This window comes from Poecilia mexicana, unplaced genomic scaffold (genome assembly GCF_051168715.1).
Source record: "Poecilia mexicana isolate PSO_F unplaced genomic scaffold, ASM5116871v1 scaffold_2, whole genome shotgun sequence".
Classification (NCBI taxonomy): domain Eukaryota; kingdom Metazoa; phylum Chordata; class Actinopteri; order Cyprinodontiformes; family Poeciliidae; genus Poecilia; species Poecilia mexicana.
The window spans coordinates 15,633,932-15,655,614 of record NW_028263371.1 but is presented as its reverse complement, the minus strand read 5'-3'; the positions used below and the strand labels follow the sequence as shown (position 1 = coordinate 15,655,614).

The 21,683-nt window shown below is 38.7% G+C and overlaps 1 protein-coding gene across 1 annotated transcript in view; it reads left to right on the top strand.

Moving 5' to 3' along the window:
* The window catches only part of LOC148160497 (uncharacterized), a 133,552-nt gene extending 116,045 nt beyond the window's left edge, over window positions 1-17,507 (top strand). Inside the window, exons 3-4 of the mRNA XM_088003862.1 lie at window positions 12,045-12,228; window positions 15,834-17,507. Coding sequence (XP_087859988.1) covers window positions 12,045-12,228; window positions 15,834-16,156 — 507 coding nt within the window. The 3' untranslated portion in view covers window positions 16,157-17,507. The remainder of the gene's footprint in view (window positions 1-12,044; window positions 12,229-15,833) is intronic.
* Window positions 17,508-21,683: the final 4,176 nt, after the last annotated feature.

The following is a 21,683-nucleotide window of genomic DNA, read 5'->3' as shown; positions in this document are numbered from 1 at the left end:
AGATCTATACTTCAATATCGTATTTTTCACACTATAAGGTGCACCTTCAATGAATGGCCTATTTTAAAACTTTTTTCATATATAAGACGCATCGAATAGACACTTCAGTTTGGGTTGCCAATTTGTTTTGTACTCTATTATTACAAGTCCACATTCGTAAAGAATGTGGTCCCTGAGTACTTTATATAGTAGGCTGCCCCAGTCATTGTTTCACTCACGGTGTTAGTGTTGTGCCCAACTGCTTTCTGGGTAACACAGACCAACCGACACGCTGCCGCCGCAGTCTCTGTCTCTCTTCCCCCGCCCCTCCCCCCTGGCTTTAAATGTATTATCAAACTTTATTAACAAACCAGCGTTCTGACAACTATCCCAGCATGCACCATGCACTTCTTCTTCTACGGGCAAAATGAAGTCGGCGGCTGCTTACCGTAGTTGCTAGACCTGTTGTGGCTCAATATTGGTCCATATATAAGGCGCACCGGATTATAAGGCGCACTGTCGGCTTTTGAGGTAATTGAAGGTTTTTAGGTACGCCTTATAGTGTGGAAAATACGGTAACAAATAAAAAAAACGCTAGAACGAAAGAGCACACAGAGCATGCACATTGCTCTTTGATTGTTTTCGTTAAAAGTGGCAGCTGTAATGGTAGTCTGCCATGGTGTCAGACTGCCTGGCTTCATGTTGCAGGAGAGAGGGTGAGAACAGTCACGGTGAGGTCTTGTGCTTGGTTACTTCTTGCTTGTTGCTCCTTGGTCAGTGTTCATAGTTGAGGGTTATTTAACGTCAGGGCATTGCCTCAATTGCTATGTTTAATGGTGCAACAGTGGTGGTATCCTGACATGAGCAACACGGGCAAATGCCCAGGGCGTTGTCTTTTTAGGGATGGCACAAGACCGCCGCGGATTGTAGCACAGAGATAGAAGCAAAGCAGAACAAAAAGTTTGTTCTGCTTTTAATATTGGTTAAATTTATTAAATATTTAATATCTAGGTGTTTTTATGGGAACATGGATCTTTCAGATCAACTTGAGAAGTAATTTTGATCATATTTCACATTTTATCGTATCATGTAGCATGGGCCGCTGGTCTTGGTCTTGACTCGGTCTCGACTTCCCTCGGTCTTGGTCTTGACTTGGTCTCGGACCCTAAAAGTCTTGGTCTTATCTCGGTCTCGATACACTCTGGTCTTGGTCTTGGTCTCGGGTCAGGTGGTCTTGACCACAGCACTGGCAGAACCCAAGATCTTACACAGCTGGTCAACTAGCTTGAAAACTTAAATTATTTTTCAGGTTACTTTGTTTAGCTTTCTGACCGTCATGCTCTTCAGGGTGAATATTGGTAGTTGTGTGCTGCTTTACCTGCTATCTGGCCACTCCGGATGTCTTTTTTTCATGCATTGAGCCTTGATGTAGCCAAAGTCCGTCAAGTGCTTGTTTTTTTAAATGCCATATTAGATTCGTTGTGTGTATTTTGACGTGCTTCGTCCCCGAGGGAATTTTCCATTGCAACACACAAACGTCTCCATTCATTGTGAGCGTTGAAGTTCCTCACCACATTTCTTAGGACAGAGGTTCCCAAACTGTGGGGCGCACCCCCTGGGTGGGGAGCCGTGTCATTGCAGGGGCGTGCGGCAAGGATGAATGAAAAAGAAAAAAAACACAATGAACGCTGTGTGTGCAGGGGCGAGTCTCTAAGAGTCTATCTTGATGAGCTGCACAGGAAGGTTGAGAAGTGAGGTAAATGTGATTGGTTTTGGTGATCAGCAACAAAAGACTGATTAGGCCTGTCACGATAACAAATTTTGCTGGACGATTAATTGTCTAAAAAATTATTGCGATAAACGATAATATTGTTTCAAGACCTTTTGACACTGATTAAATGGAAATGACTAATAATGCCCGTGATTTCCTGCCACAGATAGACTTTATTTACAAACGAACACATAAAACTTGAACTGATAAACAACCAAAAACAAAATAAAATGGATTCTCAGTCTCCATTAACAAAAAATGTACTTGAATAAAAACTAAACATAAAGCCAAAGCAGAAATAAATACTGCATTCAACCAAGAGTGCAGATTATAAAGTCTGTATTGCCCTTCAGTAATCACTAGATTTAAATAAAAAAGATGTGCACATCTTACTACCTAATGCAGTAATTAACACTACACGATTTTTTTGCCCATATTTTCCCCTTATGACAATCTTACAACTTTGGCCGATCTAAGATTGTCGCTGGTGATTTCGTAACTGATCATCCTGTAGAGTAGATCGTCATGGCCGCTCTGATCTAAATCAGGGGTTTTCCCCGACTGGGAGCTTAACGCTGAATGTGACAGGTAGCCAATCAGAAAGCGTGGATTCTCCGCACTTTCTGATTGGTCCAGTGGACATCAGAGATGATATATGGAAACATTAATATTTATTTAATGTTTCGTGCAAAGAATATAGAAATGAAAAGGGGAGGAGTTGGAGCCAAATTGCCACCACAGTTGATGAACCCGGTAGGTTTTCAGCTGTTCTTCATTACGTGACATAAATAGGTTATAATGATTTTCATTCAGTCAGGACTTTACGCTGACTCTATAGCCACATGCATCGCGGGTAGATTCTAGTAAAGCATTGATTAATGCCTGATTTTAAAATTAGTTAACTGGACTTGCAGCCGTTATTTTGTGCCATGTGGCTGGACACCACACGGCACGACGAACCCGATCGAACCGTTTTACCTAAGATTTCTGTCGGCTAATGTGTCTCTCAGGGTTTGAAAATGGGCCGACAACTTGTGAAATGTGCGCTGGACATTATACTAAGGAAATGAAGAAGGGAGGGTCAGTGGAGAGCACCGGAGCTGAGCCTTTTTCATTCATTGTCATCAACATAAAGACGATAAAGCCGATAATTAAAATGAGGTCGATAGGTTTAATTATCGTGTGATTAATTGATTTATCGTTTATCGCGACAGGACCTAAGACTGTGTGCTTACATAGACCATCATAAATCCTATTCAGAAAGGGGGATGTAGTATCAGGCTATCCGTGGATAGGAACCTTTTTGCTGTATTGTGTTTGGGGGCGGGGCAGAATAAAAGAGTACCTGCTAAGATGGAGTTGTCTCATGCGTGCTTCTGTGTAGCCTCAAGATGTTATTCAATAAACATATCGGAGAACAGAAAAGTGATCATAGCGTACAATTGTCTGACAGAAATGGCAGTCAGTTTGACCTCCATTTATGGCGATCTGACAACTTATGATGATCCGACAGATATAGCCATCAGTTTGTCATACGCGTATGACGATCTGACAACGCATGGCTATATGACAGAACGCCGGCTTGTGAAAATCTGCCTTCAGGAAGATGTTTAGAAATAAACAGTAGCATGAAACGATGTTTAAATTCCAATATAGCAGTTAGCGCAGTCTGTTTTCATGCTGCAAGAGCTATCGTTGGAATCTACACACATAAAATCCAGCATAACTATCTTCACTTATTGATCCGGAAATGATTAGATGTTTAGCATTGTTTTAATTTAACTCAGTTGTGTTTATTTGAGTAAGTATCAGCTTCATTACTCGGCTTAGGAAGCCTTCCTGAAAAAGTATGTAGAAGAAGTTAGGTTGGACCAGTCAAATCAGTATTTCGGACCACATGTTCAACAACAACCCATTGTTTTTGAGGTGGCTTGAGATCATTGGTGGACAGTGACAGTCCTGGAGCTGGTCCAGTTTGCTTTTGACAGGGTCGTGCTCCCTGGTCCGCGGAGGAATGAGCAGGAGGAAGTGAGGATAATGACCCTGATTCCGACCCTGTTCACACTGGCAGTGCAGCAGTGAATTTATCCACTTCCTCTTTTACCTTTACTCCATCCTCTTCCTTGTCATCATCATCATCTCCATAACCCTCCTTCCTATCAAACTACTTTTGAATAAAGGCCACTAGAGCCAACAAAACCTTTAAAAACAAATCTGCAAATGTCTGATTTGTTTGATGTCTGATTATTTCCATTAATTTTAAGATAAATTAGTTGCAGGCAATATTACAATATTTCTTTTATGAATTTTACTTAAATTTTTACAATAGATTTCTCTGTTTTCTACTTTTCAAAATCACTTGCAATATACGTTTATGGAGTTATTGTAATTCCGTGTAGTTTCTACAGTAATTAAGTGCTTTTTATATTAGTTAGCAACTGTAACTATTTACCATTTTTTTGCCATAAATTTATGGACTTATTTTACAGTGTTGACTCATAGTGATTCCTTGTATTTTCTACGCTAATAAAATGTTTTGAATTTTACGGTCAGAAACAGTTGGTATTTTACCATTTTTTTACTGTGAAATTTACAGACTTTTTTTACAGTGTAAAGGCGTTTTAAAGCATGTTTGCTTTTTGCGTTCTTTGACTTTTAAAAGAATCAATTACATGAATAATATAACATAAATTTATACTGCTAATTTTGCATAGTTCCAACCTCTAACATATGTTCTGTCCTGATATCCATCTTCTGTGACTGCTGCTATGGCATGTTTTGCAATTGCACTCAGATAACCTAGTCAAACATTAAAATTCACCTTGTAAATTATATTACTGTTAGAGATTTTTGTATTTCTGTTATTTTATTTGTATTCAGTCTAATGTTAATCAGTAATGACGTGAGGTGCTAAAACTTTTTGATTGCTGTGTTGAATATCTGTGTTCCTGAGAACTGATTGTTCCCTCCAGAGTTCGCTCTCAAGGGAAAGAGCCTGATGACCTGTGTGTTAGATTGAGCTGCCATCTGCCTTATTGTTTATCTTTTCTGACTATTGTTTTTCCAAATAAAAGGCCTGCTCTAGCAGAGAGAAGGCAGAACGCTCTGTGAACAGCTCGGAGGAGCAGTTTGCTGGAGACATCTCCTTTTGCAAAAGCTTGGCCATAAAATTCATATACGTTGTCTGTGGTTCTTTTAATGTAGGTTCGAGAAAAATACCTATCAATTACGGTTTTTAAAATTTATTTAGCTATAAAATCTATTTTTTAAATTAAGAAATACCAGTCGGAAAGAAAAACTGAGTCACATTAAGGATGCATGTCCAGATGGTCTCAGTCACAGAGTGTTGAAAACGTGTAGAGCAGCTCTGTGGGCTTCTGCAGCAGCTCTTCAACCTTAGTATGAGTCAGAAGGCTCCATTGTTATCGAAGACATTTTTCCTAACTCAGCAACCTAAGAATGCTTTCCATCTTCCTGGTGCTTTGTATGCAAGACTCAACAAAGATAATAGCAGTGAGCTTGAAAGTAGGTTTCTGTCAATGACGCATTCAATGACACAAAGGGACTTTGGAATTCTAGTTCTCTTTTGTGTTGTTGTATCTGACATTTGTGTTTTGTTCCACAAGATGTTCAAAAACAGGAGTGGTCCGGGTCCTACAGGCTCTACCGGTTTTACGGTCTTTGAAGTGAAACAGCAAAAATAGAGTGTGATTTCTTGTAAATCACATGGATAGGCAAAAATCAGATGACTCTAAAAGAATTTAAAAAGTTCTTCATCTGACATCTTTTTCTCCTGCAGATCTTGAACATTCAAACAATGTTTATGACCATTTTAAAATGCCCACATTCCAAAAGAACATCTGTCTTTAGATTGAGCTTCTTAAGAAATTGTGATGTTTTTAAGTTCTTTTCTATCCTAAGTGCATATTTTTTGTGCTTGAGTGTTTTTCATTTATATATTATTTGAAAATGTACGGAGCCCTCCGGTAGACATGGGGATTTTTTTTCCTTTGCGTTCCCTCGCAATAATCTACTGATCAGTTCATGTGGCATAATTGATACTATAAGCCTTTTTTACGGTGGCCGCCGTTCTTTCTGCTTTAATATAAGCTTATAAGGCTTTTCCATGGACTATTGAGTTATTATCGCGGCGTAATAAGTCATCTGATTGTGTCTCTATTGTGTTCGTAGTCTGAATGGTTTAAAGGGCTCCTTTCTGTGCCGTTCCATCTGAGCCTTAACAGACATAAACATGCAGTAAATAAATCGATTTTCAATCAGTTTTTTTGCACCAAAGCGTTAATAATAATAAACACGTTTTATATTATAAGACACAGCAAACTAATGGTGGTAGTCGGCCGCACTGGATTAACTCGGGGAATCTCATCTGTCCGTGTATCAATCAACTCCTAACCTCTTCTTTGTTCTGTCACAATTATAGATTTTTTTAATTTTTATTACGCTCCAAACTTTGCGAGGACCGACCCCCCAGCTCACCCGCTGCCTCACACACACACAGCCAGCAGCATCACCTTCCCATTCATACTTCATGACAGTCACGCCCACCACCAGGTGTCAAAGCCGCTGCTCCTGTCATATCAATAATTACTTATTTCATTCATATTGCTCTTATAGAGCCTCAGTGAAAACGTGTTTATTATTATTAACGCTTTGGTGCAAAAAACTGATTGAAAATCGATTTATTTACTGCATGTTTATGTCTGTTAAGGCTAAGATGGAACGGCACAGAAAGCAGCACTTTAAACCATTCAGACACGAACACAATAGAGACACAATCAGATGACTTATTACCCCGCGATAATAACTCAGAAATAGTCCAAATAGTTTGGATATATTTTTATTTCTTTCCTACTTACGGAACATTTCTGTTTATATCATAGGTGGTGCCTTTCTATACTAAAGAAAATGATATAAAATGTCAGATATTTCACAAGGAGATATTAACATTCATGGAAAAACCTTATATAACATTGTATTAAAGCAGAAAGTACGGCGGCCACCGTAAAAAAGGCTTACAGTATTCAATTATGCCGCATGAACTGATCAGTAGATTATTGCGAGGGAACGCAAAAGAAAAAAAAATCCCCATGTCCCTGGAGGGCTCTGTAAAATGCTTTTCATTTAATATATGAATTATATTAATATTTTCTCCATTTGTACACATAGAACAAATGTGGATATAATTCATATACTTTATATTTGTTCTATGTGTATTCAAATAAATGAGTTTAAGTCATCCACGAACTACCATATAGAGCATAATTTAAACAAATCAAAAAATAAATTAAATCTATCTAAAAACCGATGTGCCTATTTAGCCTTAAAAAAGTATTTGCGAGGTAAATTTGAAGACAGAAATTTTATTCAAAATTTGGACCTTTGTTTTGGGTCAAGATAACCCGAGATCATCCCATTATTCCCATGCTGGAGATTTTAGTTTATAAGTAACAACACATGAAGATACATTACAAATAGGTCTAGATATTACACAGTAATATAGACCAAACTGTAGAATCTAACTTCAATAAGATCAAGGAAGTTGCACATTTATGTTTTGTCTCATGCAAGCTTTGCTTTAATTCCATTTCTTTTTGTATTTAACCATGAGAAATCATAGGCAGGCAGGGAGAGTGCTGCCAAGCCATGAAAAAGGAACAGCAGGCATCCTGAAATAAGAAGTAAATTTCTAGCCTGCATAAAGTTTTACAGAATGAAATCTAAACACTTTGAGTATTTGAATAAGGCCCAGTACAAAATACTTGTATTAATATTGTTTTAGTACTAAATTGGAGAACCTAAGGAGGGTGTAGATGTTATTTTGACAGTGACTTGAAATGATGTACAATGTAACTGCAGTCAAAGATCACTGACGTTGTGTTGGAAGTAGACAGTAGGATGTGAAAGATAGAAGGGAAAAAGGAGAACTGAAAGTAGAGCAAATGTGACTGTCTGGGGTATGAGATGCCCAGACCAGGACAAAAAGAGAAACCAACAAAGAAGAGTTTGCTGATCAGGGAAACAGGGAACAAATGGAGGAGACTCAGACTGCTGAGAGAAGGAGAGTGTGCAGGCTAAAGGATGGAGTGACCCTGGAGCAGGCCTGCGACAAGAACATAGACATGACATAATGTTTCCAAAGATCTGAGATCATCTATTCAAGCAGACAACCAATAGAGAAAGCGTCTCAGCAGTGCTAGTCAATGTGAACATATTCACAGGGTAGACAAAGGACAAAGGCAAGAACAGCCAGTACCTGAGGCCTAATCTCAGTATCCATGCTGTGGCAAAAGCTCATCAAACCTGCAGGGTTACCTGTCTTCATTGGTCAGCTTCCTCCTCCTGCTGGGACACATACTTCATCATCAAGCCAGATCTGGGGTTCAAAATTCCATATTCTGTCTCTAAAAATGTCCTTTTAGTTCTGTTTCAGCGTTAGGGAGAGAAAGGTTAGATTAAGGTGATTGATTTTTCTTATTTGAATTAAGCTGAACTGACCCTTGCAGAGTATTGGCCTTACCAATAAAATATTTAACGTAAAGTAAACCCTGAAAGACATGGTGAACATTCAATTAATGCGTCACCTCAAAGTTATTTGACAATTGTAAAATAGCAATGGTGCATGACTTTGAAGAAACAGGTTTTGATTGGTTGCCTTAGTGCAATATATAACTAGAGAAAAAACACCCTTGTGACTTATACAAGTCACAAAACTGAACCTGAATCTGTGACAAGAGCTAGTTGCAATGAGATGAGCAGCCACTAACAAACATGGTCTGTGGGAGCCAATTTAACTCCGGTTGCTAGTAAATTAGTCTATAGAATGCACATGTAGGTTGTTAGAATTCAGGCGCGTATTCTCAAATAATCCAGCTAAAAAAATTTGATAACACTTTATTTGAAGGAGTGTCAATAAGACTGACATAACATTGTGATAAACATGACATAACACCTGTTAGGAATATGAAGGAGTCTTTATGAATTTCTATGACAGTTGTCATATAGTGTCATTTGGTAAATAATTACACTTTTAATGTAAAGTTGCTTTAAAAGTTTAATTAAAAGTCCAAAGCAACACAGGATAAAAAGGCACAATCCAGAAGATGCTAGAGTACGAAAGGACAGTGTCCAGCAATGCTCTGTTAGAGAAACAGCCTGCAATAATTATAGGTAAAAGAATCATTTTTGCTAGGGTCTGCAGAAATAAAAAAAATATGTGAAGTGAATGCAGTGTTTGCAATAGAAACCGCAGATACAGACAATGATGTTGCTTTTCTGGGGTTGCTTTATACAGGAAAGTTTGGGAACTGTTCCCTCAGAAAAATAATCAAAGTTTGAATGAATAATAGAATATTATCAGTTTTGGTGTGATCATGTCATTCACATAACACATGCTTACAATTTAGCTCTTGTCATGCAGTGGGTTTGAGATGGTGAGGAGAGACCCAGGCTGAACCCAGGTTGTAGTGAAAATGATGAGATTTAATGAAGGAAGCTCAAAATAGTCCAGGATGACAGGCGACATGACATAGAGGTTAGCATACAGCTAATTACCTGTAGCAACTGATGACACTGAAGGCTGAAAACGAGAGCTAATGCTAACCAGGACTACGCAGTTCAACTTGAGAGCTTAGAGATGTGACAAGAACTGACATAGACAAGGACCCGACAACAGACAAAGGACACAGGTGGACTTAAATACACAGGGAGGGTAACTAGGAAACAAGACACACCTGGGAAGCAATTAAGGAGGGAAAGGACAGGACACCACAGAGACTCAGGGAAACAAAACCCAGAAAATAAACACACAAAAAACTCAAATCCTCACAGCTCTTGTGTGCTGCAGTACTGAGTCTTTAGACATCTAATGAAAATGAAGGAATGAGGATTGAATAAGAGAGAACATCAAGGCTTGATTAAATTCACCCTAAACGTGTGAGAAATTGCTAAGGAACCAAACGTATCATTTTAGTTATAGTCTGAAAAGTTAACCCATCACCAAGACAACACCATATCCACAGGTAAATATGGAAGTAGCATCATCATCTGGGGTTTGTTTTCTTCAGATGGAACTAAATCTTGTCAAAGTGAATAAAATCAGAAGTAGTTCTGAATATCTATCAATTTTGACATTAAAATTTAAGTGGCAAATTAGAATAGAATAGAAATAACTTATTACGTTTCAATTGAGAAATTTAAGTAAAGGTAGCGAAATGACAGGAAAGTCAAACATTATAGGTTCATGCAAAAGTGAAAATATAAACAAGAATAACATAGTGATCATAAGGTCAGATTTATGGCATAAGAAAACTGTGCAGTTCTTAACTATTTTATACTCAGATTCAAAGAAATGTCCAACTAAATAGAATAATACGGTAGCCTTGAAGGTCAAAACACATCAACAAATCGCTAAACCAACTCCAAATTGAAAAACATTACAACATATTCAAAGACACAAGAGCATTAACTAAACACGATTAAACATAATAAATAAAAAAAAGATATACAAAGTAAGAAAACAAAACCCATGTGTTTGTTGTAATAATGTAAGACTTTTTAGCCTGTTTAGCAGAAAACTCTCTGAGAGTTTTTTGATTGGGCTTCTTGTAATTCATGTGACTTTTATATAGAAGCCCATTTCTGGCATTGATGTAGAAAAAAACATGTATAGCCATAATAATGTGACAGAGTTTCATTATTTTTGCAATAGCAAGTCGTATAGTATGATTCAAAGATATAGTATCTGAATTAGAATTTTTTCCAAGTCAAAACTTTGAGGTACAATTTTTAGAAAACAGTGAGCTTCCATTCTTATCTGAAAGTGAAAGTGATTCATGCAAACTGCATGATCATTCAACAGCCTTAATAACTGTGTCACTCCCAGCAGCAGCACAGCAAAACCAGCAGCACAGCAAAGGTAGGAATCAAGCTTTTTAACTATTGGATTGTTAGTGAACATTTGGTGTATAGTAATAAAAACAATTAATAAAGGAATTTCTACTTCGTCTTGATACCTCTGATCTTTTTCCTGTGTAACTATTTAACTAGAAGACACAAGGCACTCTGTGTTATTGAGCAGGGAAAATGAAAAACAGCGTGAATATGTAAGAGAAAATGAAGTAGTTGACCCATTTGTTAGAGTCCCATATAGTTCTGTTAGCGTCTCTAGCAGTCTTTAGGGCGCAGTGAATGGGTTTGTGCGTGTGTGTGTGTGTCTATCTGTCGACAAATGGGAGGTAGACGGTTGTTTTTCACAGCTCTTGCATGAAAACCTGTCGCTCCGCTGGATGGTTGTGGTGTTTAAGAACAGGTGTTCTGACTATCTGTCATGTACACAGTCAGAACACCTGTTCTTTTCTGGACCGCAGCTATAAAAACAGTTTGTGAATCCAAGTTCGGTAATCTAAATGTTTTTAGTAAACAAGACGATTTGGACTGGCATAGCTCAATAGATTAAAACATCTTAAAGAACTTAAGTTATTTCAATAAATAATTTGAGGTAGAGTGTGCACGCGACCATCGTGGTGACCAGTCCCGCATGTATTCCTCCTCTCTCAACCCACTTTACTGTCTGACCACTGTAAAATACAGGCCACGAGAGCCGATAAAGCATTTCAATAAATCAATTCAAAACTGAAACTTATATTATATGAACACAGCGATAAACTTAAAATGTATATTTTTGCACATTTTGATAATTATGATTCATCTAAACCATAAGTTTCAGTCTACTAGACAATTAGAATATTACAGAGAAACAATATTAAAGGCATTTTAGACACAGATAGGATATCTTAGAATAATGGAGAAATGAGAATCAATATACACTCATCAAACTGAGGCTAAGCCACAAAAGTTCAACATGAACGAAGCATTGATATGTTTGCTTATCCAAGCATATCAATGGAAAGTTGAGTGGAAGGAAGAACTGAGGGAAAAAATATCTTGTGATCTGCCCACAATGACAAAAGTAAGCATAACTGATTTATGACCACAGAGTGCCTGTTTGGCAAGTCGATTTACCTGACCTGAATATTATGAAAATAGAGACTTTGTAAAATAAAATAATTTGAGGATTTTCTAATTTATTGAAGAACTTCAAAGAATAAAAAATAAAAATGGATCTGCTCATGTTGTTCTTTATGTTTTTTCTAAAGGATCCAAAAGATGCCCTGTTTTTCAAGTGAGTGATCGCCTCAACTCGTAAATAAGGATCTTGCTCTGATATTTTTCTGGTCTCTTCATGTTTTTCTGCTTTCTATTTTGCTAAACAGAGCCAATTAAAGTCGAGACAGCCATCACCGGGGTGACTCATGGTGCCGAAGTGGATCTGATGAACCAAGTGAGAAGTGGGGTTAGACTGGAGGGCACAAACCAGGATGGACAGTATACCATTGTCTTCTGTCCCATCACCTCCCGTGTTGGTTCAGATGTGGAGGCAGCCATGCAGGGCATACCATGTAAGTAATCAGGCAACATTTACCTTTTGGTTTGCTGAAAAATACAATTATAAATCATACCAGGGCACTGAAAAATACTTCTAATACTAAGGAAACACCAAAACTAAAGAAAACCTGATAAAAACTAAAAGAAAAAAAACAAGAGGGAAAATATAAACAAACCTAAACAGAAACAAGGCTGATCTAACAATAATAAGAACTAAGGAACGAACATAGAGCTAGAGTAACTAGAAGAACTAAACAAAGAAATAACCTAACTAAACTCACTAAAGAAAGATGGGCATGGATGCAGACATAACAGAACTAAAACAAAGGTAACCAGATAAGAAAACTAGACACACTATGAGGGAACTGAAATAAGGAATGACTAAAAGGACTAAAGAAACAACTTAGCTAGAATCAGTCAAGAAAGATATACATAAACTCAAACTACTAAGAATAACAGAAACTAGGATGATGAAATAAGACATATATAGCGAGAAATATTACATGGAGCCTGAAAAGAGGAAGGCAAGAACAAGGCCAATCTTACCCAACAAATTACATCAACATATTACAACTGTGCCGTTGCTGGTGCATGTCTTAATGCAAAGGCTTTCTAACACCTTTCTCATGTCAAGACCGAAGGACGTTGTCAGCAGGTTTAATGACACTTAAAAGGGTAAAACTGAAATCAAGACAAAAAATACAATAAATATGTGATCATATGCAACATAAAATGCACTAGATTCAATTTCTACCCAACATCACATCTCTATGCGTACATCTAGACTACCAACTACGCACCCGACAACCTCGCGATAAACTCGCATTAATTAACATAACATACTCTTAAAACAACACATTAGAGCGCTGTCACTGGACAGAAACAATGTTACAGACTTAATACATACCGACAATGCGACCATACATGAAAGATTTCAACAGTAATTTACAACAACGGATACCAACAGTGTCTATTTCTACCGTTTTAATAAGTTTTGTTTTGAATAACAAAACATACTACATTGTAGTACTTGAAAATAACATGAGAGGGCAGGCTTTCTCCCTTTTTTCTTGTAAATGTACTAAAAAACAACATTTATAACTTCAAAACAGAACAACAACTAAAATGACCATGAAGGGCTAAACTAAAACATGATGCAAAACAAGATAAAAAGCAAACCCAAAAACGCAGAGTCCTGACACTGACATCCTCAAGACTAAGGTCAAATATTGACATAAACATAAATGCATATATATTTCTTGACTATTCTTATCTTCTTTTTTAAGTTAGTATTCAACAATTATTATCCACGCTCTAAGAAATAATCCTGTAAATTTACACTAACATACTGGCAGCTATAGACGCCAGAAGTTTACTGTAAATGCACAGTAGCTGTACCGTAATTAATCCTGACAGTAGATTACAGTCAATGCAAGTACGGTATGGATACTGTGAAAGAATGGTAAACTTCTGACATCTATAGCTGCCAGTAGTTTACCGTTTTTTCGAAATAATGGTAAAATACTGGGATCTGTAGCTGCTAGTAGTTTACAGTTTTTTCGAAAGAACGGTAAAATACTGTCGTCTGTAGCTACTAGTATTTTTTTACAGTTCTTTTGAAAGAACGGTAATCTACCGTTTTTCCGAAACAACGCTAAAAAAAATACTGGTAGCTACAGACGCCAGATTTTTTTTTTTTTTACCGTTCTTTCAGAAAAACGGTAAAAAAAAACTGGCGTCTGTAGATACCAGTATTTTACCTTTTCAATCCTGTAATTAGCTTTTAAAGTGGTGTACTGTAAGTAAATACTGTAATGACACACCGCAGACGTAGTACCGCCAACAGGGTTTATTAGAAATAAGAGCGAGCAGCTGCGCCTCTAACAAACCGTTACACTCAACTGAATAAGCTTCACTGCTAAAAACACACTGAACTCTTCGCTCTTCCGGTGTTCTGTCAGCATCGGTCCTGGTCCTCCCGCTCCCCTGATCCCTCGCCCAAATGACAGGTCCATCACATGTGAGTGGGAGTCGGCAGTCAGACAGGGGAACCCCATAACACTCTACACATAACAGTGATCACAATGCAACTTATAACAAATACACATAACCATATGGAGCCCAGCAGAAGTAAAATACAGAATCGTTAAAATACTACGGTGGCCGACAGGTGCAAACGCACAGCAAACGAGAAAAACAAATACAACAAAGAAAAGACGCGAACAAAAAAGACATGCAAAAAATATACAAAAATAAGTGTTCCAGACCACTAGAGCTTTGTGTCCGAATTCAGGGTCTGCATCCTTTCAAGCTTATTCTTTATTCCGCCGTAAATTTACAGCCTTTTCTAAGAGTGCAAATAAGACATTCTCATCATGCAGGTTTAGGGCGACTTATATTTAGGGCGACTTTTTATATTTATTTGAGCCGAGTGATTGTCCAAACCTCATGGTAGAAAATGTTTTACATTTTGAAAAAAATCACAAATGTTTCTTTTCACCAAGTTACGGTAACAGATTATAGCAATAATTACAATAAAGATAAGTGTGACATCAAAACACTTTTATTAACAATGACTATAAGATTACAGATTAAATCACAGGAAGTTACTTTAAGGATTTTCTCAAGAGAGACACTGAAATCAGAAATACTCCAGCCCTCCAATTTCCTACAGTTGGTACCAAAGGTCTGATAATCTGCACCATAAGAACCGTCACTGTCCCTTTCATAAGCTGTAACCATAGCAGCAGACACTGCAATTTATTGTATCTATAAAATACTTACCTACCCTGGTTACAATTTATCAGACACAGCTGAAATGTTTTTGTGCACAAAGAAAAGTCAAAAGAAATCTGTTATTTTACATCGCTGTAAAACATTTGAAGGTAACATAACTTGAAAAACATCAAGTCAACTGGACAACTGTTTTTGAATGAAGTCAGAAATTAAAGTTCAAGTTGACATATAATTTAAAACAAATAGTTATTTCACATCATGAATGCAAGATAACTGCCGTCACCCAGTTGAACAAACACACATTTCTGGATTATTTTCACTCACATTAGTTGAATCATTTTAACTTCATGGAATTTCAATTTAACTTGCATGATCAAATTATTTGATCTGATAATGTATTTTATTAAGTTTTATGCTGAATTTTGTTGAGTAACATTTATTTTGAAAAGAGATGAAGCAATGTGAGACACATTGTCCTCGCCCATTGCAAACAGACAGTTCTATTAAAGTCATTATTTGCTTTCATAACACATACAGTAAGAGACAAGTCAAAGTATCACACTTCCATCTCATCCACGTTGTAACACAAGATACAAACACATGCCGCTAAGCACCCTGGGAAATATAAATAGTCCACCTCCAGTAACTGCTGCAATATATATTATACATATTGAGTGAAGGTGAATAGTATTCCTAAAATGTGACTAACTTGTGTGTGCAAGTTTGAAACTTTTTCCAACAAGAAAACTTGTTGAACAAGTCCAACAAGTTAGTTGGACTTGTTCAACTATCTTGTTGTTTTAAACAAAAATTGCTCTGAAACATCACAGAGTGTTGATACAGACTGAAGTAGTCATGTCTTAATTCTTCTCTCTTTCTACAGCCTATAAAAGAATCATCCTGGTCCTGATGCACCACACCCGAGATCCAGACTACTCCACCGCTGGGAGGGGCTGGTCAGAAGTCTATCCAAACATCTACTTAGAAGTTCATGTCCTCTTCCATGAAAGTGTCTCAGGGTTACTAACCTGTTCAAAGAACGCAGATGCAGTGTATCAAATGCAACAGTACTTTCAACCAAGCAGAAATAACTTTCTGGTTAGGCACTTGTGGGGTTTTGCAGTGGTGTTTTTTATGGTTCTGTTGTGGATGATACTGTTGTGCCTTTTGGAGCTAAAACAAAAATCAACAAACAGAACCAATTAAAAATCAGAAAGCTAATGTCTCTGAGGACCTGTTTGTACATATGTGATCAAGTATGGAACAAGAAGGCCCCTGGTTCAAATCCTGCAGTTAGCATGTTCCTTCCTGTTCCTCTCCAGGTACCAAAACTTCCTTCTAAAGTCCAAACAATCATGAATGTTCCATTAATCTGTGTTCATGTAATTTGTTCATTCATTTATGAGTTTGTCTGGTTTAAAATTTGAATCCCCAATGTCTTTAGTCTGTATATGTTTTACTCTAACAGGGGCGCGGTAAAGGGGTGAAAAGTGATGACAATTCTAGGGGCCCTGACCAACAGGGGGCTCTCCATAATTTAATTATTTATATTTTGTTCATAGACATAAAATAAAGAATCAGGATCCTGTCAAATACAAAATTAATCATATTGTATTTTCAAATATTGTTTTTAGCAGTAAAATTTAGCAGTGAGTGAATGAGGATAATTGACAGCACTAAGAGCGTCCTGTTAGTTCTGATTGGTTATTTTGGTCAGAACGGTGCATTTACTTTAACCAGTAATATTAATTCAAGAAGGAGATGGAGGAGATTGGTTGTTTTCACAGATTATCTGTCTCATAACAAACTGCTACGACATTGTGACAGCTTTAACAAATATTGAGAAAACATTTTTTTGTTAAAGTTACATACTGCAGTCTGAATAAAGTGCAACTACTAGCATTTTTGAAAAGTCTGGATTGCTTCATGTATATTTTGCATATTGCTTTTGACTGTTGCTCCTGGGGAGAGACATTTCAGTATCTAAAACTAATAGAAAAAATTTAAGCAACCTACTTGCATACTGGATGTGGACTGTTGGATGTAAAATTCACTAGCAGTGAATATTGTGCTAATTATTAGTATTGAACCAAAGAAAGCAAGGAAGGTGCAAGCCTTGAAAATTATGATGCTTTTTATGGGTCAAATAAACTCAAAAAATTCTATTAGCAGCAGTGCAGGGGGGCCCAATCTAATTTTTTGTCAAGGGGCCCAAGATTCCTGGCAGCGCCCCTGCTCTCTGATATCTCTGTGTTTGAATTGTGTTCATGTTTTTTTTTTTTGTTAAATGCTTTAAGATCTGTGTCGTGTATAAATAATCAGAAGTTAATGGACAGAATTGCAAGAGATTTTAAGCCCCACAAACATTAACCACAAATGTTTTAATAAGTAGTCTAATATCTTCTGGTCTGTGATTATTAATACGTTGGTGGCTATGTTTCTGTTTTTGTGTTGCATGTATCTGTAGCTGCTACATTAGTTGTAGACTGAGCTTTTGGCAGAATGAAGGTGAATTGTGTTCTTGTTCAATAAATGCATTTCTTTTTCTCTAAAATCACATCATTGTATCCAGAAGTCAATTTTTTTTGTTTCATAAAAAATGTCAGTAAATAGACATATAGACTCAACAAAGATATATATATATATATATATATATATATATATATATATATATATATATATATATATATATATATATATATATACTTGCACAACCTACACCAAGGTGTAGGTTGTGCAAGGAGGCCTCTGAGACAGTCCAGCACATAACAGCAGGGTGCAAGATGCTGGCAGGGAAAGCGTACATGGAACGACATAACCAAGTGGCGGGCATATTTCTGGACTGAGATGTCTGATGTTGTTCCTGGGATCTGTTTGAGCCACTGCTCCAGTTTGGGGGTGACTGCCCCGAGGGCCCCGATGACCACAGGCACCACTGTGGTCTTCACCTTCCAGGCCTTTTCCAGTTCCTCTCTTAGGCCCTGGTATTTCTCCAGTTTCTCATGCTCCTTTTTCCTGATGTTGTGGTCACTTGGTATTGCTACATCCACCACAACAGCTTTCCTCTGTTCTTTGTCCACCACCACAATGTCCGGTTGGTTCGCCATTACCATCTTGTCTGTCTGGATCTGGAAGTCCCACAGGATCTTAGCTCGGTCATTCTCCACCACCTTTGGGGGTGTCCCCCACTTTGACCTCGGGGCTTCCAGTCCATATTCTGCACAGATGTTCCTGTACACTATGCCCGCCACTTGGTTATGTCGTTCCATGTACGCTTTCCCTGCCAGCATCTTGCACCCTGCTGTTATGTGCTGGACTGTCTCAGAGGCCTCCTTGCACAACCTACACCTTGGGTCTTGTCTGGTGTGGTAGATCTGAGCCTCTATTGCTCTGGTGTTTAGGGCCTGTTCCTGGGCGGCCAGGATGAGGGCCTCTGTGCTGTCCTTGAGTCCAGCTTTCTCCAGCCATTGGTAGGATTTCCTGATATCAGCCACTTCAGTTATTTGTCGGTGGTACATCCCATGTAGGGGCTTGTCCTCCCATGATGGTACCTCCAGCACCTCGTCCTCTGTTCCCCATTGCCTGAGACATTCGCTGAGCACATCGTCCGTTGAGGCTTTGTCCTTGATGTATTTATGGATCTTGGATGTTTCATCCTGGACAGTGGCTCTCATACTCACTAGTCCTCTGCCTCCTTCCTTACGGCTTGTGTACAGTCTCAGGGTGCTGGATTTGGGGTGGAACCCTCCATGCATGGTTAGTAGCTTCCGAGTCTTAACATCCGTGGCCTTCATCTCTTCCATTGGCCAGCTAATTATTCCGGCAGGGTATCTGATTACTGGCAAGGCATAGCTGTTTATTGCACGGATCTTGTTCTTGCCATTGAGCTGGCTTCTCAGGACTTGCCTTATTCATTGGAGGTATTTGGCTGTGGCTCCTTTCCTTGTGACCTCATCGAGGTTGCCATTTGCTTGTGGTATTTCCAGGTACTTGTAGCTGTGCTCTATGTCTGCTATTGTTCCCTTTGGGAGTGAGACCCCTTCTGTACAGACGACCTTCCCTCTCTTTGTAACCATCCAGCCACACTTCTCTAGTCCGAATGACATCCCAATGTCAGTGCTGTAGATCCTGGTGGTGTGGATCAGTGAGTCGATGTCTCGCTTGCTCTTGGCGTACAGCTTGATGTCATCCATGTAGAGGAGGTGACTGATTGTTGTCCCATTCTTGAGTCGGTATCCGTAGCCAGTCTTGTTGATGATTTGGCTGAGGGGGTTCAGGCCTATGCAGAACAGCAGTGGGGACAGAGCATCTCCTTGGTATATGCCACATTTGATGGACACTTGTGCAAGTGGTTTGCAGTCCTATTGATGTTATACATCTCTAAGCATTCAATGATCCAGGTGTGTGGCATTGAGTCACCCTTCAGTTAACCATTCAGGGTGAGTCCCATTCTGTAGCAGCTGGTTCAGTTGAGCTGCCAGTCGTTCATGGAGGGCAGTGAGTTTCTTTAGCCAGTAGGCATGGATCATGTCAGGCCCTGGTGCTGTCCAGTTTTTCATACCCAAGACTCTTTCTTGGACATCTGCCACAGTGATGGTTACCGGGGCTTGTTCAGGGAGGTAGCTGTGGTCCTCTCGTAGAGAGGACGCCTCCCTTTCCCATACGCCTTTCCGGTATTGTTCAGTCTCCAGCCTTGGTGGGTCTGCTCTGTTGTTATTACCCTGCCGTTGAGAGTTCACTTTAGCTGGTTGGGTGGAGAAGAGCCGGTTAATCCTCCTGGCTTCATTCTCTCTTGTGTATCTCTTTAGGCGGCTGGCCAAGGCTTGGAGTCTTTGTTTGGCAGTTTTGAGTGCTTCAGGTATGGGCATCTGGCTGTACTTCTTGGGTACTGATCTTTTCATTGCACCCCTTAGGAGCTCTGACAGCTGGCTCACTTCCCTCCTTGTTATCTTGATCTTAGCCTCTAACCGTCTTTTCCATGGTGGATATTGGGTCTCATGGTTGCTCTTATAGCCAAGCATCTCAAGGATCACTGATGCTGAGTTGTATATCAGTTCATTGGTTTCAGTTATGGTGTTGGTAGGGATCGTTCTCAATGCTGCATTCACATCTTCAATGAGACTTTCTGATGGTACTTCTCTCAGCCGTTGTAATTGGCGTCGGGGTTGTCTGGTGTTCATTCGGGCCATGATTCTCTCTCTCAGGTCAGTTGCTGCCTCGTTCAGCTCAGATGGTTCGTTCATTACTGGGGCTACATACCCAGTCTGTGGGCGGGTAGTTGTAGTTAACACCCTTCTGACCTGGCGTCCTGGCTCCTCCCCTTTGTGTTGTACCTCGTCAATCTCAAGTTGTTGCCGTTTGCGGATGTTGGAACACTGAGTTACTAGTTGTTTAGCAGTTAGTGTCGACTGGGGATGTCGTAGCAGCCATTCCTCCCACAGTCTTTGCATGTAGCCCCTCTGACTAGGGTTACTTGAGTAGTAGCATTCCAACAGATCCATGTTTTCATCTCTCGCCCATTTCCGTCTTGTTCCAGTAGCCCATTTTTCATCAAGGTGCTCTGGTTCCCCAGCACCTGACGCAGACCTTGTTTGGCCGGGCGACGTCTGAGCTGGCATGTCGTGCTTATCAATCAGGTAGGCTATATAGCTTCAAGAGTCTTGCCTAAGGACCCACACTGCATAGCTCAATTTCACTGTTGTAACTGTTTGCCCCAGCCTGGATTCGAACCCGGGTGGAAGACTGGTGACTTACCCACTGAGCTATACAGTCAGCTATATATATATATATATATATATATATATATATATATATATATATATATATATATATATATATATATATATAATTTTTTTTGTCTGTTATTTATGTTTTGAACCATCAAATTAGTACCAATAGAGCTTTCAAAGATTTCAGGAACAAATAATCATTCATGTAACTTCTTTTTAAAAAAAAATATGGACGCTGATATCAGTGTTGTGTACTTTGGAGCTCATGTTTACCACTGAGATCCTCTTTCAGACTTGAATAGCTTCACCAATAGGCTAATTCCTCTTTGCACAACTTGAACACAACAAGTTGGGTTTTTCTGTGATCCATCAAATCGTTTTTGAAGCAAAAACGACTACTTGAAGAAAAGTGGCTTTGTCATCCATCTTCTTTTCTGAGGCTGCGTCCAACTCATCTCAGCACTTTGTCCTTGAAGTCATGTCCCAAATCTATCATCAGGACCACAATATCAACATCTGAACATGTCTGGATTTCATGACTATAGTTTTTTGGAACTATAATGGAATCTTTAAGGTTGAACTGAAGTTGAAACAAAACAACTTTTGTTTTATGAGTCAGTTAAAAGTGATTTGAGTTTTTTTTTTAGAAGTAAACTGAAACTCACTTTATTCTTTAAATATCTACTCCTGCAGACATTTCTTAAATTTGTCTTGGTAGCAATACACGCCTCATCAATGTGAGAACAGCCAGTTGAGGAACACCTCAACTGGCTTCCAATACAGAAATGCATCTGTTATTGGAAGAGTGGCATTTATATTAAAGCTGAAGAATAAATGATTGCCAGCAATTCAAGTCAAGCGAGATTTTTCATGTCATTATTTCAGCCTGTGGCTCAAGAAGCAAAATGTAGTGAATGCCTTCAGCTCATCTGCATTGTTGATTATGGTGTCTGTGAGGGACCAGACTCAAACAAGGACAAAAAATGTTCAAAGTAGAAAAAAGT